The 19711-nt window shown below is 38.2% G+C and overlaps 1 protein-coding gene across 21 annotated transcripts in view; it reads right to left on the bottom strand.

The window, feature by feature from the left end:
• The window catches only part of ANK2 (ankyrin 2), a 223374-nt gene that overhangs the window by 141654 nt on the left and 62009 nt on the right, over window positions 1-19711 (bottom strand). For 2 of the 21 annotated variants that reach the window (XM_057428320.1, XM_057428324.1), the window contains exon 1: window positions 9406-9560. The exons of 15 other annotated variants lie outside the window; for them this stretch is intronic. In XM_057428320.1, coding sequence (XP_057284303.1) covers window positions 9406-9540 — 135 coding nt within the window. In that variant the 5' untranslated portion in view covers window positions 9541-9560. Of the gene's footprint in view, window positions 1-9405; window positions 9585-19711 lie in introns of those variants that run through there. 4 more of the 21 variants (XM_057428326.1, XM_057428314.1, XM_057428312.1 and 1 more) reach the window with 4 other exon arrangements.

Below are 19711 nucleotides of genomic sequence, written 5' to 3'. Positions count from 1 at the left end.
GGAGCTGATTCTGACAGGTGCTTGAAAGAGATCTCTTTTAAGATTGAATGCTAGCTGTTAGAGCTGTACCCTCTCCTGTGAGGTGTATGCGCACAGAAAACCATGAAATTTTAGAGTTTAAATGGCCTTGAAAAATCAACTGTCTTGGTAAAAACATTAAGAACAAATATTTGAGTGCTTGAGGGGTAAATCCTGACACTCTTAAAATTAAGCCCTCAATAGGACACACGTTTTGCCTTCTTTTTCACCATCTTTTTTTAATATGCTTTACTATTACTACAATAATTTACCAGGCTGAAAGTGCAATCATAGAAAAGTTTGGGTTGGAAGTGACCCTGAAGCTCATACAGTTCCATCCCCCTGCCACACCTTCCACAAGACCAGGTTGCTCTAAGCCCCAGGCAGCCTGGCCTTGAACACTGCCAAGGATCATCTCCTCTTATACTTTTAAAAGGTGAAGCAAGAATGATGCAAGAAACGAACATCTAAAACTTTAGTTTTATTAGGGATGAATCAACCATTGCTTGTCTTACTTTCAGGCAGAGTAACATCAAAGACTGAAAACATGAAAGTCTCAATTACTGCTGGAAGCTGAGACTGTAACTAAGATCACAGGACTACATTCCATGTGTTTCTCACTAAGAAGATGCAAGCCGTGCTTTCAAAATGGATTCTCATTTCCTTGATTTGTACTTTTGTTTACCTCCAAATCGAATTACTGCAAGGCATGTTACTTAAAGACACAGCACTTACACCTGAATATTGATCACAGTGAAGAATATGAGATTCTTGTCTACATGAAGAATTATTACGAATTAATGTTTCATTATTAACTCCCTGTACAGGAACTTTTATTCCAGAAGCATCTGTTGCTGCATAAGTTCTCACTCTGAAATAACACTGCTTAACTGTATATAGAAAAGGAACAAAATTACTAAAATCCCAGTGAAACATGATGAGATCTTGATGCTTCATTCAGATATTCTGGAAAATCCTAGCCAACAGGAGTTTTGGATTTTTATGCATTTTTTTCCCTGTACCAGGTACTGATCTCATATTAGATAAATATGATTGTACCCACCTCTTCCTAGTCTAGCCTCTCCTATTTCAGAATAATTTCTCACAGACTTGCCTGATGTTCTCATTTAGATAAAACTTGAACACACGAATTAAAGACATGAAGTAGCAATTCAGCTCCTTTACACACAAATTCACATACAAACACCAGTGAGGATTATTTAGTGTTATTAGGAAGAAGTTCTCATCCTTTGAGGGCGGTGAGGCCTTGGCACAGGTTGCCCTGAGAAGCTGTGGCTGCCCCATTCCTGGCAGTGTTCAAGGCCAGGTTGGATGGGGCTTGGAGAACCTGGTCTCATGGAAGGTGTCCTTGCCCATGGCAGGGGGTTGGAACTGGACGAGCTTTAAGGTGATTATTATTATTGAACCTTAAAAAATCTGCTATCTTTTAACTTAACTTTTCTTTATTAACTTCTGACTGAGGACAGATCATTTCAGTCAGATATGAGAATTTTCAGAACACTATAAAGAAATAAACTACTATGCGAAAAAAAATTTCATAATTTTAAGTACACTCACAGCAAAACGCAAATGTGTTCTTTATAAGTACCTACTTGTCAGACACTGCATAATAAAATTTAAGAAATGATCAAGAGAATATATTGAGGGTTTTTTAAATGACTGAGAGGCTGTAGATTCAACATCTTTCTTCCTAATTGCAACACCAGAATTGTGCCTGAATTTGAAACTTACAGCTCAGGGAATCTCATTAATTTGATCATAAATGGAAATGGGTATTTTACCTTCCCTTCTGATTCCTCCATCCTCACTCTTGTTGCCCTTCCTGTCCCATAGTATGCATATCACATTACTTGCTGTGTGTAGCACACACCTCATTCTTAAAGCGTTTTATAGAGTTATGAGAAAATAAATAATAAAATCGTATGCTGTACCAAACTGACAGGAATTTCTCTACATATTCAAATGTGCTGGTGAAATCCAGCTTCATGCTTACAGAAGGAAAGACAGGGAGTAGGAGTTTTCAGTTTTCAAAAGATAGTTTTCATAATAACATTACCCAAACCATCCAAATACTTGCTTGGGATCATCTCAAGAGCAAAATTATTCCTGCAGGTTGGCTTTATTTTTTTCCCCTCTTCAAATAAGGTGAATGATCCCAGGATGTACATAATCACAAATATCTCTACAGAAGAATAGAGTCTCACAACAAGGCCTACTGAACAATTGCCATCTGTTAAATACAGTTTATTAATTGAATGACAGCAAAACCAGAATTCAAAATTGATATATAATAACTATACAGTAGTTTTACAACTTAATTTAATATTTTTGGTTTGCATGTGTATTAAAGTGTATATCTGAATACTAACAACACCTTCTGACCTACCTTTCAAGCATCAACTCTGGGACATAGTGCTTTGATTTTATTGAGAAAAATTATTTAGCTATAACTTTTGAAGGGGCTGGCCCTGATGAGGAGGTGAGCAAAGTCTGCTACTAACATGTATGCTTTATATAAAGCAAGGAACTCAAATCTTTAGCAGTTATAAACACTTCCACGTTGAACTGAATCCTGTATTGTTGCATGTAAAGTCAGCATTGAACCGAATCTGTCAATACATCGTCCTCAGGGTTATCCCACAGTGCTAATGCCATTTACAAACTCCAGAGTTATAAGACACTGTTTGGCCAACAGCTATTTCTATAATCAGTAAAATGCTGATGACTTGGTAACTCTTCTTCATTAAAAAGATCTTAATTGACTGGTGGCTTATAACGTTAATATACTCAGGTAATGCCTGGAGTTGAGAATTCAGCTCACTGCAGAAGGAAAGCTGCATAGTCTAAACAGGTTTTCACAGCTGCTCGAGTTTTTCAGTACTTAAAAGATGCAGAGGGCAAAATGACAGGTATGGAAACACTTTCCATTCATTTTTTACTACGCCATACTTTCCAAAGTATCAATTTATGCTCCTACCCTTGAGACTACCACTGAATCTTGTCCCAGTTGGCTTGGTTGTACTCTGATCTCAAAAACCATCTGTTCCAACCAGCCATCCTTCAATTGGGTGTGACTCTAAGAGCGCACAGAGGAGGTGTTACCAGCACCCAACTCATTTGTCATGTACCTACTTTTTGCGAGGTATGGTAGCTTTCCCCATACCAGCACTCAAACACAGAAGATGGGACTTCAAAATGAATGTTTTTTCCTAATGGAACAGCTTCTGTAAAATGTGACAGCTAGTTTTTCAGCACCTCACATTTTCTCTTTTGTACCCCAAATTAATTTTTTTATTGAGCTGAAAGTGCTGCTCATCTCCAAAAGGCATCACAATGCAGCAATGGTCATATTGGGAATAGCAAGCCTAAGATGCAGCTATGACTGCAAGAAGGCAAAGGATTTTTTTCATTAATTTGTTTAAATTAAACTAACCCAGCAGAGTCCCAGCCTGCGGCTCTGGTACACATGCCAGAACATGAGCTAAATCTTGCACTTGCAATGGCACAGGATCAGGGATCTAACAGTGGTAAATGAGTTACATAAGACAACAGTTACAATGGAAACATGTTTTCCTAGCCTTTAATGAAGTAACATTCCGGTTCTGAAAGAAAAGAAATACAATAGTGCTTTACTTTCAAAGCAACGTCATTTGCTTATAAAAATGTATGTTTTCCTCCCATGAATTTACTGGAAGACATGAAGGAAGATAGATTAAATCACAGTTCTTAAATGAAAAAAAAAAAAAAAAAAAAACCCACCTCATATAGGAAATGAGACCCTGAATCACAGGAACTGTTAAGTGTGAACAAGAAGACAAGCTTCCAGAGACAAGAGATCACTAGTAGCAAGTTAAATATTCTCTGCAAGATGTAGCTAATAGCACCTAGCAAATAATTATTTTCATGTCAGGGGTCTATTTCTCTATGCTGGTGATGTTCAAGGGCAGGTTGGACAGAGCCTTGGGTGAAATGGTTTAGTGGGAGGTGTTCCTGCCCATGGCAGGGAGGGGCTGGAATTAGATGATCTTAAGGTCCTTTCTAACCCTAACTATTCTATAATTCTATGATGATGGTTATAAATCAGAAAAATTAAAATATTAAGTAAATAAAATTCAGCTGAATAATTTAAGGTGCTTTGAGTATTTAGGGCAATTAAGTATAGAATGTCCTGAAGGAGCTGGAGAAGCTGACACCATTTCTATCAGCACTGAGCTGGAGGTTCCCTCACCATGATGTTGCATACAGTATGGACATGGGCCTGCACTTTGGCATAAAGACTGTTGTTATTTACAGAAAAAAAAAAAACAAACCAAACCTGTGTAATAACAAGATGGTTAAATAGCTACAAGAAAAGAAGCTTTTGTGCTATGTACTGCATATGACCTAGGATTGAAATATTCAGTGATTTGAACTCAAAACTTGCTGGCACATATTTAAATGCAGAAAATGACTGCCTGACACAGAAACCTGGGAGAGTTGCCTAGATTCAGAAGTGACCCCTTCAGCATGTCCTGTGTTCCTCAAAATTAATAGTCTCCCATTTGATCTACTAAGGGATGTGTAGAAGTCAAAATTATACAGAGCCAAAGTAGGTGGGAGTAGGCTAATGTTGTTTATTATCCAATAAAAGCTTTCCTGTGTCAGACAAGGAGGTTGCAACATAACGAAGATATAGTGTGCAACAACAAGACCAGAGATGGAAAGAGCCAATGCAAACAAGAAGCTAAGAAAATAAAACTAAGTTGAGGAAAGCATTATGACCTACACACAGCACAAAATAGCAAATGTATTGTAATTAGAATATATTTTTAGTAACTGTTGAATTGAAATGTTTTTTTCCAGTAATTTTAATATTTGTATATGACAGTTTTTTAGCACTTTCAAATCTTACTACAAAGACTGTGCTCAGAAAGCTGCATTTGATATTTTAAAAGTTTCTTCTTGTTGTTAAAAACAAATATCTATTTTTTGAGTAACATAAGGAGAAAACGATGCCTGGCTAACAGCTTTATCTGAGTACCAGCTCCTGCTACGATGCTTCAGACAGACACACCTGAAAGTTACTACATCCTTATGGACCCATCTGATTTTTACCAGTGGAAAAGCCAGGCTTCAACTATCCTATCTTCCGATATTGATGGGAAAATTCCCTATTATTCGTAAGGGATGACTTTCAATTCATGCTCATGGTTATATTTCAACACTTTTAACTCTTTAGCCAAGTCCTCCTTGAAATTCCAGAGCTTGCAAGATACCAGTAGGGTACCAGCCATCCAGCCACTTTTCTTTCCACTGGAATGTACAAATAGCTAATCAGTCTGGCTTCATTTTAACCAGGAGAAGAATAAATGACTATATTTGGCAAAACACTTCAAAATATGCTTAATTTTGAAGGTCGAGCTGAGCTCAAGTTAATAGGTTTCAGTTACTTGCTAAAGGATGGATTTAAACACCTTCTTAACTGTGTTGCTGAGTTTGGACCAATATTATCAAATACAGCAGAGGCAAAAAAGGAAGAGAAAACTAATGTAAAATCAACCCTTACTGAGCCAAGGAGCAAATGTCTTCTATAAACCCTTTATGATACATAGCTGCCACAGACATCTGTAGGCATCCCCCCACTCCATTAATTTGACATAGTGGACTTGCTGCCAGATCTCTTCTACTATCTCAATGAAGGATTTGTGAGAACTGAGGCAAAACCACATAGTTTTCTATGAAACAGAATAGAAGGAAAGTCTTTTGCATGGCTACATGTTCCTTCAAATGCAGTACTGGAAAGGACATAAGGTATTTCAGTTCATACTGACTTTAAAATACAAAGTAACATCAGAAATTGGGTTCTAATCCAGAACAGCACATCAGTACTAGCTGAACTTGAGGCATGTGTTATCCCTCATGTCTTTTACTAAGCTTTTAAAATACTCTAAGAATAGAAATATATTACACTATTGTTTAATGGGAAAAATTCCTGTGCTGAAATTTGTGTGAATTTACTCATTTACTCATTTCCTGAAACAAAGATTCAGGACATGTTTAAAAGATCCACAGTACTCATCTTAGTTTTCCTATGTGACACACATTTACTGAAGTCTTTTAAATACTGATATGGAATCAAGATTTCCACTACAGGAACTGAGTAATATTAAAGGAAGAAAAGAAATTTAGGATCATCTGAGTGTCATATATTGAGTTTTTGAGGTGTCAGGAACAAGTTTAGAACTTGGCAGGCATTTAAATGGTTTCCATGGCAAGTTTCCATTACTGATGATGTTCTGAAATAGAGAGGTAATAATGCTGGAACATCTCAAGAAAGAATTAGGATGCCATTCCAATGGTATCTAGAAGAATAATCACTAGGCTTAACAAAAATGTAGCCTGTAAGTGAAGTTTATGACAGACTGTTGACAGATAATTTTATCACTCTTTAATTTTTCATCCCGTTCCACCCCTTGTCTTATTGTCCAAGGGACTTTTTCTAAGACAAGAAATTTGTTAACACCATTAGTGCTAAAAATCAAGCAGCTTTGCTTATCTGAACACCATTAACCGATTGCCTATTGATTCAAACTTACTAGCATCATGAACAGAAAAAAATTATTTCATGTTCCTTTGAGATGGACTAAAATAGATGCAAACAAAACGGGTGTTACTGAAATGCGGCAGCTTTTAATTCAGTGCCACTTGAAGGGTATCTAAACCATGCAAAGCCCTTGTCTTTGTTAACTGTGACATTTGCTGTTTGTATATTGGTCATGACATTAAGCACTCATTGTGTCCCCATATTTCCCAGCTAAACACTACCTGTAAAACAAAACAACAGCAATCTTGGGCCTAAATTTCCAACAATTCAGCCAAGAGAGGAACAAGTTTCATCTAACTTCACCTGTATAAAAGCTACACCTCCAGTTCATACAGGCCACAGAGGCTCTCTATGGCATCCACTAATAGTAAGAATGAAAAGGGATCCTTCCTAAAAGCAGTTTATCTCACTTGAAGTGTCTAAAATAAAGAGAATGAATAGCTCTTTGGCCACATTTTCCACTGTGTGTAAGACCCTTTTCTAGAAGACTGCAATGATCTGGCCTACTTCAGTATATAAAACATTCTGGTTTCACTCCCAGGCACTTGCTCATAGCTACGTTTGCTTAGAAATGGGAGCCTCTCCTGAAATACAACATCACCCAGCACCATGAAGCAAGACTGCAGCATATACTATATACTTTCAAGAGTAAACATGAAGGTAATTAAATACCCAAGTAAAGAGAGAGATGAGAATAAAGAGAGACATTAAAAAAAAAAAAAAAAAAAAAAAAAAAAGAATTACATCTATAATACAGGATAAAAGAGTCTTGATTTTTTAATGCTGCTATTATTTCAAACATGAATTCAGTATCAAAATTTCAATCCCTATTTGAGACAGTTATTTGGCATCATATAGTAAATCCAGGATTGTCAAACCAACATTTCTTCAACAAGACAGACCTGAAGCAGCAGACTGTATTGAATTTTAGTTTAGAAAAGATTAGATTATGAAGAGCAATTTTGCCATTTGAGTTGGCTGAACACCAACTGAATTACTATGACCCTTGTACCTGATACAAGATTCCTGGAGTCATCACATGCAGCTTGATGTGGCACTCTTTAAGAAACCACAACAGTGAGCATGGCTACAGCTATATAAAGGCATAGGAAATGCAAAAGCTAATGAAGTTTGATGCTTTGGGAGAAAAACAGTATATAATTTCTCCTTCAGGACAAAACTTCGCTGACATTTCTGAATTACAATTTTTTTTCCTTTTTTTTTTTTAAACCATTTTTTAAGGAATCATTTTGTATAATAATAAGTATAGTGAGAGTCTATAAAGCTTCTTAAAGAAATACAGCAATCTTCCTTTGTAATCCATCAAGCACTACAACATGTGAATCAAGACAGATATTCTGAAGGGACTCTGTCAGTCCCTACCAAAGCTATATAGAAAATCAAGATCTTATGATTAAATGTATCAAAGACATTATCAAAATGCTCAATCTCTGCCTGCTATGAGAAGCTCTGAATGCTGATTGAAAAGTATCCAGGAAAAAAAAAAAAAGGGAGGTAAAGAATAGCCAAAGACCACATGCTGCTCTTTTTGTTAATTCAAGCTGAAACTGCTTATTGAGAGGAAAAATCTTGTCTGAAAGCTCAAAGAAATAGTTTAATTTCATGTTTTATCTCAAAGGAAGTTTTATTTCTGAAGAACCGGTGTGACTGCGCTGGCAGCAAAATACTCAGTAAAACCGGTCAGAAAATTTCAGCCAAAATTATTTCCTAGCAAAAAAACAAAAAAGCAGCAAAATTAGTTTCTGGGACAAAGCAAAACTTCTCAAGAGCTGCTCCGCTCTCCCTTGCCCCCCTTATGAACACCAAACTCATCCCAACTACATTCCCTACAATACACTACAGTAATTAATGCAAGTGCAAAGTGTAATACTGACCCGAGAACAATTCTATTTTAGAGCAACATGGAAGAACATATTATTTGGATATACAGACATTAAAAGTTTTCTGATCTTCTTGTTCTGCCAGAAGTTTTGACACTACCTCCTTTCCTTTACAGTTTTGAATGAAATAATCATTTAATAACAAATTTCCCAGAGGATGAAAGAAAAAGAAGAGGCACTTCCTTTGCCACAGACATTATGCAAACGTTTACCTCCATGATTTTCTTCTGGTATACAAAATAAATGCTGACATGGCTGTTACAGTCGTTTACTGCATTATGCCTAATTTGAGTCCTGCAGTATGAGCCCCCTGCCTGTGCCTGCTCCCACTCACCATGACCCTCATCTGAGTATCGTTCTGTGGGTCTTGGTCTCAGCTGCAAATACAGAAAATACCATCACACACCAGGCAGAAAACAGCTTAAAAAAAGTTTCAGAGTTCAAATTCTGAGAATGATCTGTGAAGGATCAGTTCTAGCAGACATGTAAACCAGGATAATTGATTACATCCATTCATTTAAGGGCTTGTTTCACTGATGTTCTCACTAAATACACCCAGACTTCTTGGTAGCTGCCAATACTTTGAAGTGACTGCACAGCTTAATGACAGATGCTTTTTAATTACAGTCAGCCACAATAGCAATGCAAACCATAAGCATGGACATATTTAGGGTTTAATCTAATAATCTCTTATTATTTATAATAATAAATAATCTCTGTATTATTTATAATCTCTAAATATTTAGGGTTTAACCCTAATAATCTCTTATTATTGCAAGCTATCGAGTAAGGCTGAGCAAAAAGATCTTTTTCAAATCTAACATGCATAACCCTGATTCTAATTTTTCCATTTGATTATTGTTTTCTTCAGCCAAGACTTACCACGGCTTCAGGATCTTTACTTTCTTCACTGTTGCACCCATAATAGTCCAGGATTTTATCCAAATCTTGTATGTTCCCTTGTGTTCTTACACCCTTATCTGAATGACAAGACTGGCAGATCGGTGCATTGCCCATATCAGCTCTTCTGCTAACTCCAGCAAGTGGGACTGTCCTTGCACCACGGAGGGTGCCCAGCATTTCCAAAGGACAGCTGATGATCTGGTAGGAGGATCCCTCTCCCGAGCCACTCGTACCCAGCTCCATGTGTCACGGAGAACCCGAAACCTCAGCAACTGCAGGCAGCCCTCGGTGACCATTTCCAATTCGGGTGATGCCAGGTCTATTTTTACACCTACCAGGCCAGCTATGCATGGAAATGGCATCGCAGTGGGGTGCGGGGAACTGCTTTCCAGCATCCAGCCTGCCCAGCACACAGAACTGAAGTCCCACCGAGTGAAATGTGAGGGCTATTGAGTTCCCCTGTTGCATGCCTTGGAATGTTTTCATTTTTCCCCTCCCGCTTTCGCTGTGTTTATATGAAACACTGCATTTCAGAATGTTGCTAATGCATTCTGAGCTTCCAGCTCAAAAACATGATTCATTCAATTTGCACCTACTTGATACTTAAAACACAAGACAAAATGTTGAGTACAGATTTCACTCCAGCAATTCACACTGTATTTCATGTTCATGTAGATAATAAGTGTGATGAGCTCACTTTTGAATTGATATATTTCGCAGGTTTGATTTCAGAGGAGCTCAAATGTATCCAAAAAGGACAATCTCTGACAGCAGATAACTTTAGCTTTAGCTGATGGAATTTTTGATCTTGTTCTGAGGTTTTATTGTTTTGGTTTAGGGTTGGTTTTAGGTTTATATTTTGACAGTAATTACTAAAAACAAAACCCAAAGCAAACAAACAAAAAACCCACCAAAACTGAGAATAAGGACATTCCCTCTAGGTTTGATTTAGTTATCATGATTGTAGCCAGTAGGATAAACATCATTTTGAGGGTTCTCATGGGAGACTTCAACCACCGTGAGATCTGCTGGAAGGATGGTACAGCCCAGCACAAGCAATCCAGGAGGTTCCTCGATTGTGTGGAAGACAACTTCCTTCTGCAAGTAATAGAGGAGCTGACAAGGAGAGGTGCCACGCTTGACCTAGTGCTCACCTACAGGGAAGGGCTCATTGGAAATGTGATGCTCCAGGGTAGCCTTGGATGCAGCAATCATGAGATGGTAAAATTTGAGATCCTCGGACTGTGAGAAGAGCGTGGAGCAAGCTCACTGCCCTGGACTTCAAGAGAGCAGGCTTTGGCCTCTTCAGGAACCTGCTTAGTAAGATTCCATGGGATACAGCCCTAGAGGGCAGGGAGGCCCAGGACTGTTGGTTGATATTCAAGGATCACCTGCTGCAAGCTCAGGAGTGTTGCATCCCAACCAGAAGGAAGTGCAGCAGGAGGGCCAGGAGACCTCCTTGGATGGATAAGGAGCTCCTGAGGAAAATTCAAATGAAAAAAGAGGCTTATAAAAGGTGGAAGCAAGGACAGGTGGCATGAGAAGAGTACAGGGATGTTGTCCAGGAAGCTAGGGACCAGGTTAGGAAAGCTAAGGACCAGTTAGGATTAAACTTGGCTAGGGAAGTGAAAGATAACAGGAAGGGATTCTATAGGTACACTGCAAATAAAAGACAGACTAAGGACAATGTGGGCTCTCTCCTGAAGCTATCAGAAGAACTGGCTACCCTGGATTTGGAGAAGTCTGAGGTTCTGAATGACTTCTTTGCCTCGGTCTCCACTGGCAAATGCTCTGACCATACCACCCAAGTCTTGGAAGGCAGACGCAGGGACTGTGAGAATGAAGAACTTGGGCCCACTGTAGGAGAGGACCTGGTTCAAGATCATCTTAAGAACCTGAAAATGCACAAGTCCATAGGACGTGGTGAAATCCACCCGCGGGTCCTGAAGGAGCTGGCAAATGAAGTTGGCCCTAAGTCACTGGCCATCATATTTGAGAAATCATGGCAGTCAGGTGACGCTCCCACTGACTGGAAAAAGGGAAATATAACCCCCATTTTCAAGAAGGGGAAAATGGATGACCCAGGGAATTACAGACCAGTCAGTCTCACTGCTGTGCCTGGCAGATCTTGGAGCAGATTCTTGGGGAAGGCATGCTAAGGCACATGAAAATCAACAAGGTGCTTGGTGACAGCCAGCATGGCTTCACTAAGGGGAAATCCTGCCTGACCAATTTGGTGGCCCTCTATGATGGTGCTACAGAACTGATGGACAGGGGTAGAGCAGTTGATGTCATCTACCTGGACTTGTGCAACGTGTTCGACACTGTCCCACATGACATCCTTGTCTCTGAACTGGAGAAATCAATTTGATAGGTGGACCACTTGGTGGATAAAGAAGTGGCTGGATGGCAGCACACAAAGAGTTGTCAATGGCTCAATGTGAATGGTGACCAGTAAGGAGTAGTGTCCCTCAGGGATCAGTGTTGGGACCGGTCTTGTTCCAACATCTTTGTTGGTGACATGGACAGTGGGATTGAGTATGCCCTCAGCAAACAGCCCAGACCACAAAGTTAGCTGAGAAATAATTAGCAGTTTCCAAATGCTTCAGGAGTAGCCAGTGTTGGCAGTGGGAACGGAGACAGACTGTGTGTCTGTACGTAACAGAGTCCCATGGAACATACAATGCACACGCAATCCTTAAGTGGAACTGAGAATGTATCTGAAAAATTAAACTCCAAATTCCTCAGAAACAGAGCGCTCCTCTAACAATTGTAGCATCTAGCCAATGTTTTTCTCTTTGGGGCTTCAAACTATTGCTAGTACTGCAATACACAGCAGCAGCTGTCCCCAGCATCCTACTGATTTCTACCCAGTTCCCCTCCCAGCAGTGACGGTTATAATCAGAGAGCACCACCTCTCCCCAGTCCTCTTTTAAAGACTATGAATCAGTGTAGGGTTCTCTTCTGTGTTAATTACCATTAGGCAGATTTTACATGGCTCTATAATTTCTCCCTGACAGCCGAATGCTCCGGGATAGGATCATTCAGCTTCTTTGAAAAGCCTCAGTTGCTATGATGTTTAACAGATATGAATACATGCTGGACAGACAAAAGTTAAATTCACTGTCACTTTTGGTTATGTCTAATCAGACACTTGTAATGGAACTGAAGGAAACCTGAACTACAAAATGTCTCTGTCAACAACATTTTTGCTATCAACTGGGCAAATTCAAGAAATGGAATATGCGATCTTAACATTCAGGCAGCATGAACTTCAACTACAGAATGACTAAGGAACAGGTAAAGGCTTCAGCTCATGTTAAAATTATAACAATAAAACATACTAAACACACATATTACTTCCTAGCCATGGGCAGGTTCAGATACAAGCTGGCCATGCTAAGAATGACCATAGTCCCAACCACTGCAACTGGTTCCTAGAACACTGAAAGCAGTCACCACCCTGCAATTGACACCACTGACATTCCAGAAATTTCCATGCCAGGCTGGCCTTCTGTCATTAGCTGATACTGATTGCCTTCACCTCTTGCCAGGTATCACCCTATGACAGTAAGGTGTGTATACATTGCCGTAAGTTATCCGTGTAGTTATAAAAAATAAAAGGATACAAGAAGGAATCCAACCAAATGCTTGACTTGACCAAAATTCATATAACCAAGGTTCCAACATAAACTGGAACTAAAAAACCTTGGCTAGCGCTATCTATTTAATGTCAAATGAACTTACTAGAAAAAAAAGAGAGTGCAACAAAGCATCAGTTCAAGGGGAAAGAATGGCCAAAACCGAGCAGCATTCTTTTGAAATAATGCTTGCATATAGCAACAATCTATGTGGACATCTGACAGGAAGCAGTGGTCAAACTCTGCCAGAGCTTTTTAACAATATCACTGTTGTTTGACAAAACAGTTCAAAGCCATTAGGGCAAATTATTCACAAAGCAAACATGTTCATGTTTTGCCAAACTTATGTTAGGATGTCTTATCCTAACAAAGCGCATGCCTTATGATGTAGGATTCAAAGCCTTCATGAAGGAACATGTGGCAGTATCTCTCTCAGTTCCCATGCTCTTTTTTGCTGTTGTTGTTTGTGCTGCAGATCTACTGAAGAGACTAAAAAGGCATGGTTTCCAGGCATGAAACTCATCCCAAAGCATCTTAGTCCTCCTCCGTACACCAAAAAATCAGAGCCTGCTCTGTGTTGCACTGCCGGAACTTTCTGAAGCCCACAGCCTTGCATCTCTTCACAGGGAAGTGGAACTGTTCAAAGAACCACCAGTAGGTAATTCATGGAATCCACTCTTTTTCCCACACTTTCATACAGCCTTTCCTCCTAGCAGCGTAGTTGACCTTGTTACAACACTCACTCCAAACCATAGCTACTCCCTTAACTTGAATACCTTCAGAAACACTTTAAAGTACCTGTTGAGAGAGTGAGCAGAGTATCTCCTACACTCAAGCATGGATGCTAGGATAGCAAGCAGCTGCCTGAGACAGGCTCCCTCTTGTCCCCCAAAATGTTGATACTATAGGAGAAACATCAGAAGAACTCAAAAGTCCAGAAACCCATCTTTTTACTCCAGCCCATACCTCACACTCGTGCTTTAAACACATATACACGCCTCACACAAAAGTGGGAAAAAAAATAAATTCCTGCTGTGCTTCATTTTGAGCGTTTGAGTTTGCCACAGTACTTGCCGCTGAACACCCCTCTCCCTCTTGGCACCATTCTTATGCAATGTCGTGGCTCATTGTAACAAGCTATTGCTCAGTGAAGTATTCCATCCCTATGGGGAATATTATCCCAGTAACTTTTGCACTTTTGTGCCCCCAAAATGATGCAAAATGATCAGAATTCACCAAAAAATGCAGACCAGCAAACTCAAAATCCTTGGTGAAGACCATTGCTAGTATAATGAGCGCCCTACAGAAGATACAAAGACTCCCATCAGGTGCCTCCTCTATTTCAATTCATGCTGCAGGCTTTGGGAAATATTCTGCTCTTATCATCTGAACTCTCCCTAAGCCTCCAACAGTCACCATAATCAGCTTTTCAGCAGCACAAAGCCAGTCAACAGAAAAATTAAAGCATTCAGTTGAAAGACTCCTGCAAATTGCATCTTGCAAGATCTTTTCCATTAAGCACAACAAAACATACCTTTAAATTTCATACAATTAGTCATTAGTTACATTTGCAGGAACCCCTTTTTGTTACATTTTATACTTCTTTATACTGTTTTCCTAATCGTGCCATTTAGAAGAGATACAGCTGCAGATAAAATTAAATACAGTTGAGTAAAGATATTAATTTTTAGACTGGACTAAAATCCCTCACATAATTTCTTTTTGACAGACATGAGGTATATCATGTTAAATAATACCTGTTCTCAACAGCATCAGATATTTTAAAAATATTTTTCTCAGATGTATAGTTGGCTTGGTTTAAATGTCAGCATGAGACAATTTCTGGCTGAACAACTACTCCCTCCGTTGACAAGATGCATGTATGTGTGATTCTTGTTGTGGTCTGTTTTATTTCCAGTTTGCTGTATTGAAAAACAGTGAACCAAGTCGAAGGAGGAAACAGGGACGTAAAACACTTAGAAAGTCTGGAAAATTAAAAAAAAGAGTAAACAAACCCCAAAGATACACACAAACGGTATTGCCTGAGCCTATATAAAACACTAAGTGAAAAAGTAAGACCCTTTACCATCCAAAAGATGAAAGTTAAGCAGAAAATAATATTGAAATAAATGGTTTTGCACATGTAACACTTCATTTCTATTACACTTACACATGCATTATTCTTCAAAATGTCACCATGAATAAAAGTAAGTATAAATGACTACAGTGTCATCACCAACAAGAACTTAACTCTCCTAATTACAGTGTTTCTTCTGTCACCAGTTCCTGTTTTCCCTTTTCCAAAGATTACTGCAGTAAGTGGCATTGTTGTTAAATATCTGACTTTCCTACTACTGGCCATCAAGAAAAAACATGCAATATAAAACCACCAACTTGCAAAATCTCAGCTAAGACCTCAAAGAGTGAGAAGCAGTGAAATCAAAGCCAGATGGAAAGCCAGTTTTATAGGATAGTGTTCCATGGTCCAGGACCGGCAAAGCTTGTGTCTTGTGAAACGAAGCAGGACTAGGGACAGTCACACACCCCCTAGGTATGCCACAACAACAGCAAAACTGCTCTGAGGAATGCTGCTTTATTCTCTTTTGCCGTAACTGTTAAAACTTAAGTTGGCAGCAGAGGTTTCAGCTGTGCCCTAGCATAGCACAGTAGCTAAAACAACAATTCAGGAGGTACTGCAAGAACATTTAGTGCAGCAAAACAAAAGACAAAAGTGAAAAATTAAGAGAGAGAAAGAGTTCCAAGTATTGAGACAAACCACGACCTATGCGTTGCTAGTTACATTTGCCCCCCAAAGTCATTCTTGTGAAATCCTCCCCCAAAGAGATATTTCCTTTTACATTTTTATGGTTAAACATAGTAATTAAAAAGGAGAGAGAGAAAAAAAGACTGTGCTGGGACCTATATGTCTCCAGATTTCCTGAACTTTGAAGTGTTTCCTAAATGAAAAGTCTTAGGGATTCTTCTGTAGGAAGGTCAAGCACAATGTGGGTCACTTGTTTCTGGTAATTATCTTGGGTCAGCTCTTGAACTCACAGAGATTACAGACTAATGATTCCTGCCTTTGTATTATTTATGCCCTTTTATGTTTTACAAGAATGACACCAATATGACCATTATTTCCAAAAAAAATTGTTGTTTTCTTTCTTCTGGCATCTACTGTACACTGGTCACAGAGGCCATACCAAATAATTCCTGAAACCCTGGCAACCTTTATGAAGAGGCAGCTGCCTACCACAGGATTTAGCAGCAAATCTTTTTCAGCTTGAATAATCTGAGTCCAATCAATTGTAAAAATCTATTCTGAGCCATTCTGAACAGAACAAATCATTTTGCTATGCTGTAGTATATGGTGAATCACTCATCACATTGAGCATAATGATCCTCTGGACAGCAACAAAGAGCTCTTACTCCAAGTAGTGGCATATATCTTTCTATCCCTGCAAGAATGAGCTAACAGGTAAACGGGGTTTTAATCAGCGCAGCTGCAGGTCCTGCAGTACTGAAGGGACACATGTGGCAGAACTGGAAAAAGATTGTTTTGTGGATAGGAAAGTTTATAACAAAGTAGTTTATAATATATACAAATAAAATTAGAAAAAAAAAAAGGCAATGCAATCTCTGTTATTCTGAAGTATTTATGGCTCCCTTGTGAATTTAGAGTGCCCTTCCTCAAAACACAAGCCACCTGAGTCTTCAGCATTCCACAGATAAAGTACATGGAACAACAAAAAAAAAAAAGAAATATCAAAGTGCAGACAAATCATACAGCATACTTCCTGACAGACCCTCATATACTGGTTAGTATATGTACTTGCATAAGCAAGTACAAAAAGTAACCTTTTTATTCCACTATTTATAGTGTTTAAATAGGAAATTTATTGAAATACAATATTAACTAAACCATTAGCACTTGGGTTTCCTGCAATTCACAACACACTGATTTATATCATGCTTTTTTTCACACCTATTCACATTGGGTGAAAACATCTCTTATGAATTCTGAAGTAACCAGGAAAAAAGTTTTATTTCCCTTCTACAGATTATCAACTGATCAATATGCAAATTCCTAATGAAGTTGTTTTTTTATTAGCATGTAACAAGCTACTTTCCTGTTTGAAAAATGCAAAGAAAGAGCATATTTATTAGGGCATCACCCTGAGATTCTCCACTGGATGCCATATTTGGTATCTGTGACCCAGACTCGGCTTGCTTTCTTTTCATTTTGGCTCATGAGAGGTTAATCAATTATAATAAAACAGAAAATCAAGAATATGAAAGAGAGACAATGGTAACTGCTTTCCTCTGAGATCTGCTATTTATTAATAAACTAATCTAACATATAAGGAGCAGAAAGAGAGATAATACTTCAAGAAGTGCTACATATATATTAAATAGCATAGAATCTTATATCTGGAACACCAGTAATGCAGATTCTAATAAATTTCCTCATATTAAGCAACTTAAACATTGTTTTTTATTGTAACAGCAATACTGTTTGAAAATAGATTTTTTTTTCCCCTTAAAAAGTTATCACAAGCTTTGATTATTTTTACACTATATCTTCAAACAGAAACATGGTCTGTAACTAACTTCTTCCCTAGAGCTCTGTTGTAGGAAGGATGATGAAACCTACTTAATAGTTTAACATGCACAAAATGTCATAGCTGGTAATTCAGATCTATACAGTCTTATCAGACCTTCTGTGGAACTAGAAAAATAATATTAATTTTTAAATGCTAAAAAAAACCATACTTTATTTTAGTATTAAATACATGTTGAAATTGTGCCTGTATAGAATCATAGAACGGTTAGGGTTGGAAAGGACCTTAAGATCATCCAGTTCCTACCCCCTTGCCATGGGCAGGGACGCCTCACAGAAGACCATGTCACCCAACGTAAAATCATTCTTTATTAATACTGCTTGAAATTACTGGGTATAGAAGTATCTTCTTGTCTCAAAGCCAGCTACTGTCCAGAGTTACATTCTGGTAAGAGAAAGGGGTAGACTGCGGCCCTCAGTACCTAAGAAATGCTCCAAGAAATACAAAACAGAACACAGAAACACAGGTTTCAGTATCACCTGTTGGCTTAAGGATGAAGAAAGAAAGAGCATCAGATGTAGCATATATACACAGCTGTTTTTTCTGCTTCTATACCTGTCAATTACAGCGGGAAAAAAACCCAACATATTCTTAGGGAATCCTCAAAGAATATGACATTTTTGGGTAACACTAAACCCCTGATTCTGGCTTTTACTCTCCATACTAAGTAATGGTTGCTAGTGTACATCATGACATAGGTTCTTATTTGCATACCAGTAGTTAATTTACTCAGTTTGGGTTTTATTTTGCAACCTGTGCCTATCTACTATCTCAGGGCCCATTAAATACATCTGGTATAACAAGTGTTTCTACTGATCTGCATAAAAAATACTTTTCTCTTGAATAGCAAGATATTTGCTTTAGTAAATTGTTCTTTATGATTACAATAGAGTAAGTACAAGTATATCCAGTGCCATTGAAAGAAAAATACACCTAACCCCCCCAATACCTACACGAATATGAGCCAATGCACACTGACAGATACACATACATACGCACACATATACACACACATTGAATATATCTGTACAATGATAAAAAAAACCCAGCTGTGCAAAGTAGACTTACATTTAGTTGAACTATAACCATAAACCACAAACCACTGAAGTCTTTCTATTTGTACTATTATAGCTTGTGTTATACGTACTCAACTAACCACGACACTAGATGCTTGAAACAAAACAGAATCCAGCATCTCTGGCTCCATGTTTCTGGCTTTAACAAGCTGTTAAGGCTTTGGTGCAGATGAAGAGACATCCTCTTTGAAGCAAACTCTACACAGCTTCTCCTTCCAAGCTTTGAAGAAAGACTGAGTCATGAAATAGAAAGTTATATGCTATACTCATCAAATGTCAACAGTGTTTGAAAGCTTAGGCTTATATCATTCCTGTTGAATATTTTTCCTTTCCCCACACTAAAGTAGTATGTAATAGATTATACATAAAAGATGACAAACTTCCAAAAGCAATTCTCAACCATCAAAAGTGTTTTAACAGGGTATAATCAAGAATTTTGGTTTCTGTACATGAACAACAATTTGTGCCTTATTAGTTACATAAAGCATCCAGATGAGGGACAGAATAGCATGAAAAACAAGTATGCTGTGAAACTGAATAAACTTTCATTACTGCAACCACATACACACTTCTAAATGTAATTTTTGAGATCTTGTCATTGAAAATACATCTTCATAGAGAGGAGTCCCATAAATGCTATAAAACCTGCCCTTCGTAATTCATGATGCTGTGACATGCACAATGTTAATGGTGTACATACTGTGACTATTAAACATGAGAAAATATCCAAGGTTTTAAGAACATCTTTGCATTATCACATGAAATAAATACACAGAAAGAGATAATCAAATAAATATTACTTTTGAAGTTAAGGTATTAATAAATTCAGGTAAGCATGATCCAGGACAATGCCTTTTCCTAAAAAACCTTCTAAAAAACACCAACACAAAACTCTGAACCAATAAAAGGGAAGAACTTAACAGGTAGTCCTAGCAGACAGGATTCA

Source organism: Pezoporus wallicus, unplaced genomic scaffold (genome assembly GCF_028554395.1).
Source record: "Pezoporus wallicus isolate ANWC-B61680 ecotype Strahan unplaced genomic scaffold, APGP_CSIRO_Pwel_v1 contig_6312, whole genome shotgun sequence".
Taxonomy (NCBI): domain Eukaryota; kingdom Metazoa; phylum Chordata; class Aves; order Psittaciformes; family Psittacidae; genus Pezoporus; species Pezoporus wallicus.
This window is presented reverse-complemented; position numbering and strand designations above follow the sequence as displayed.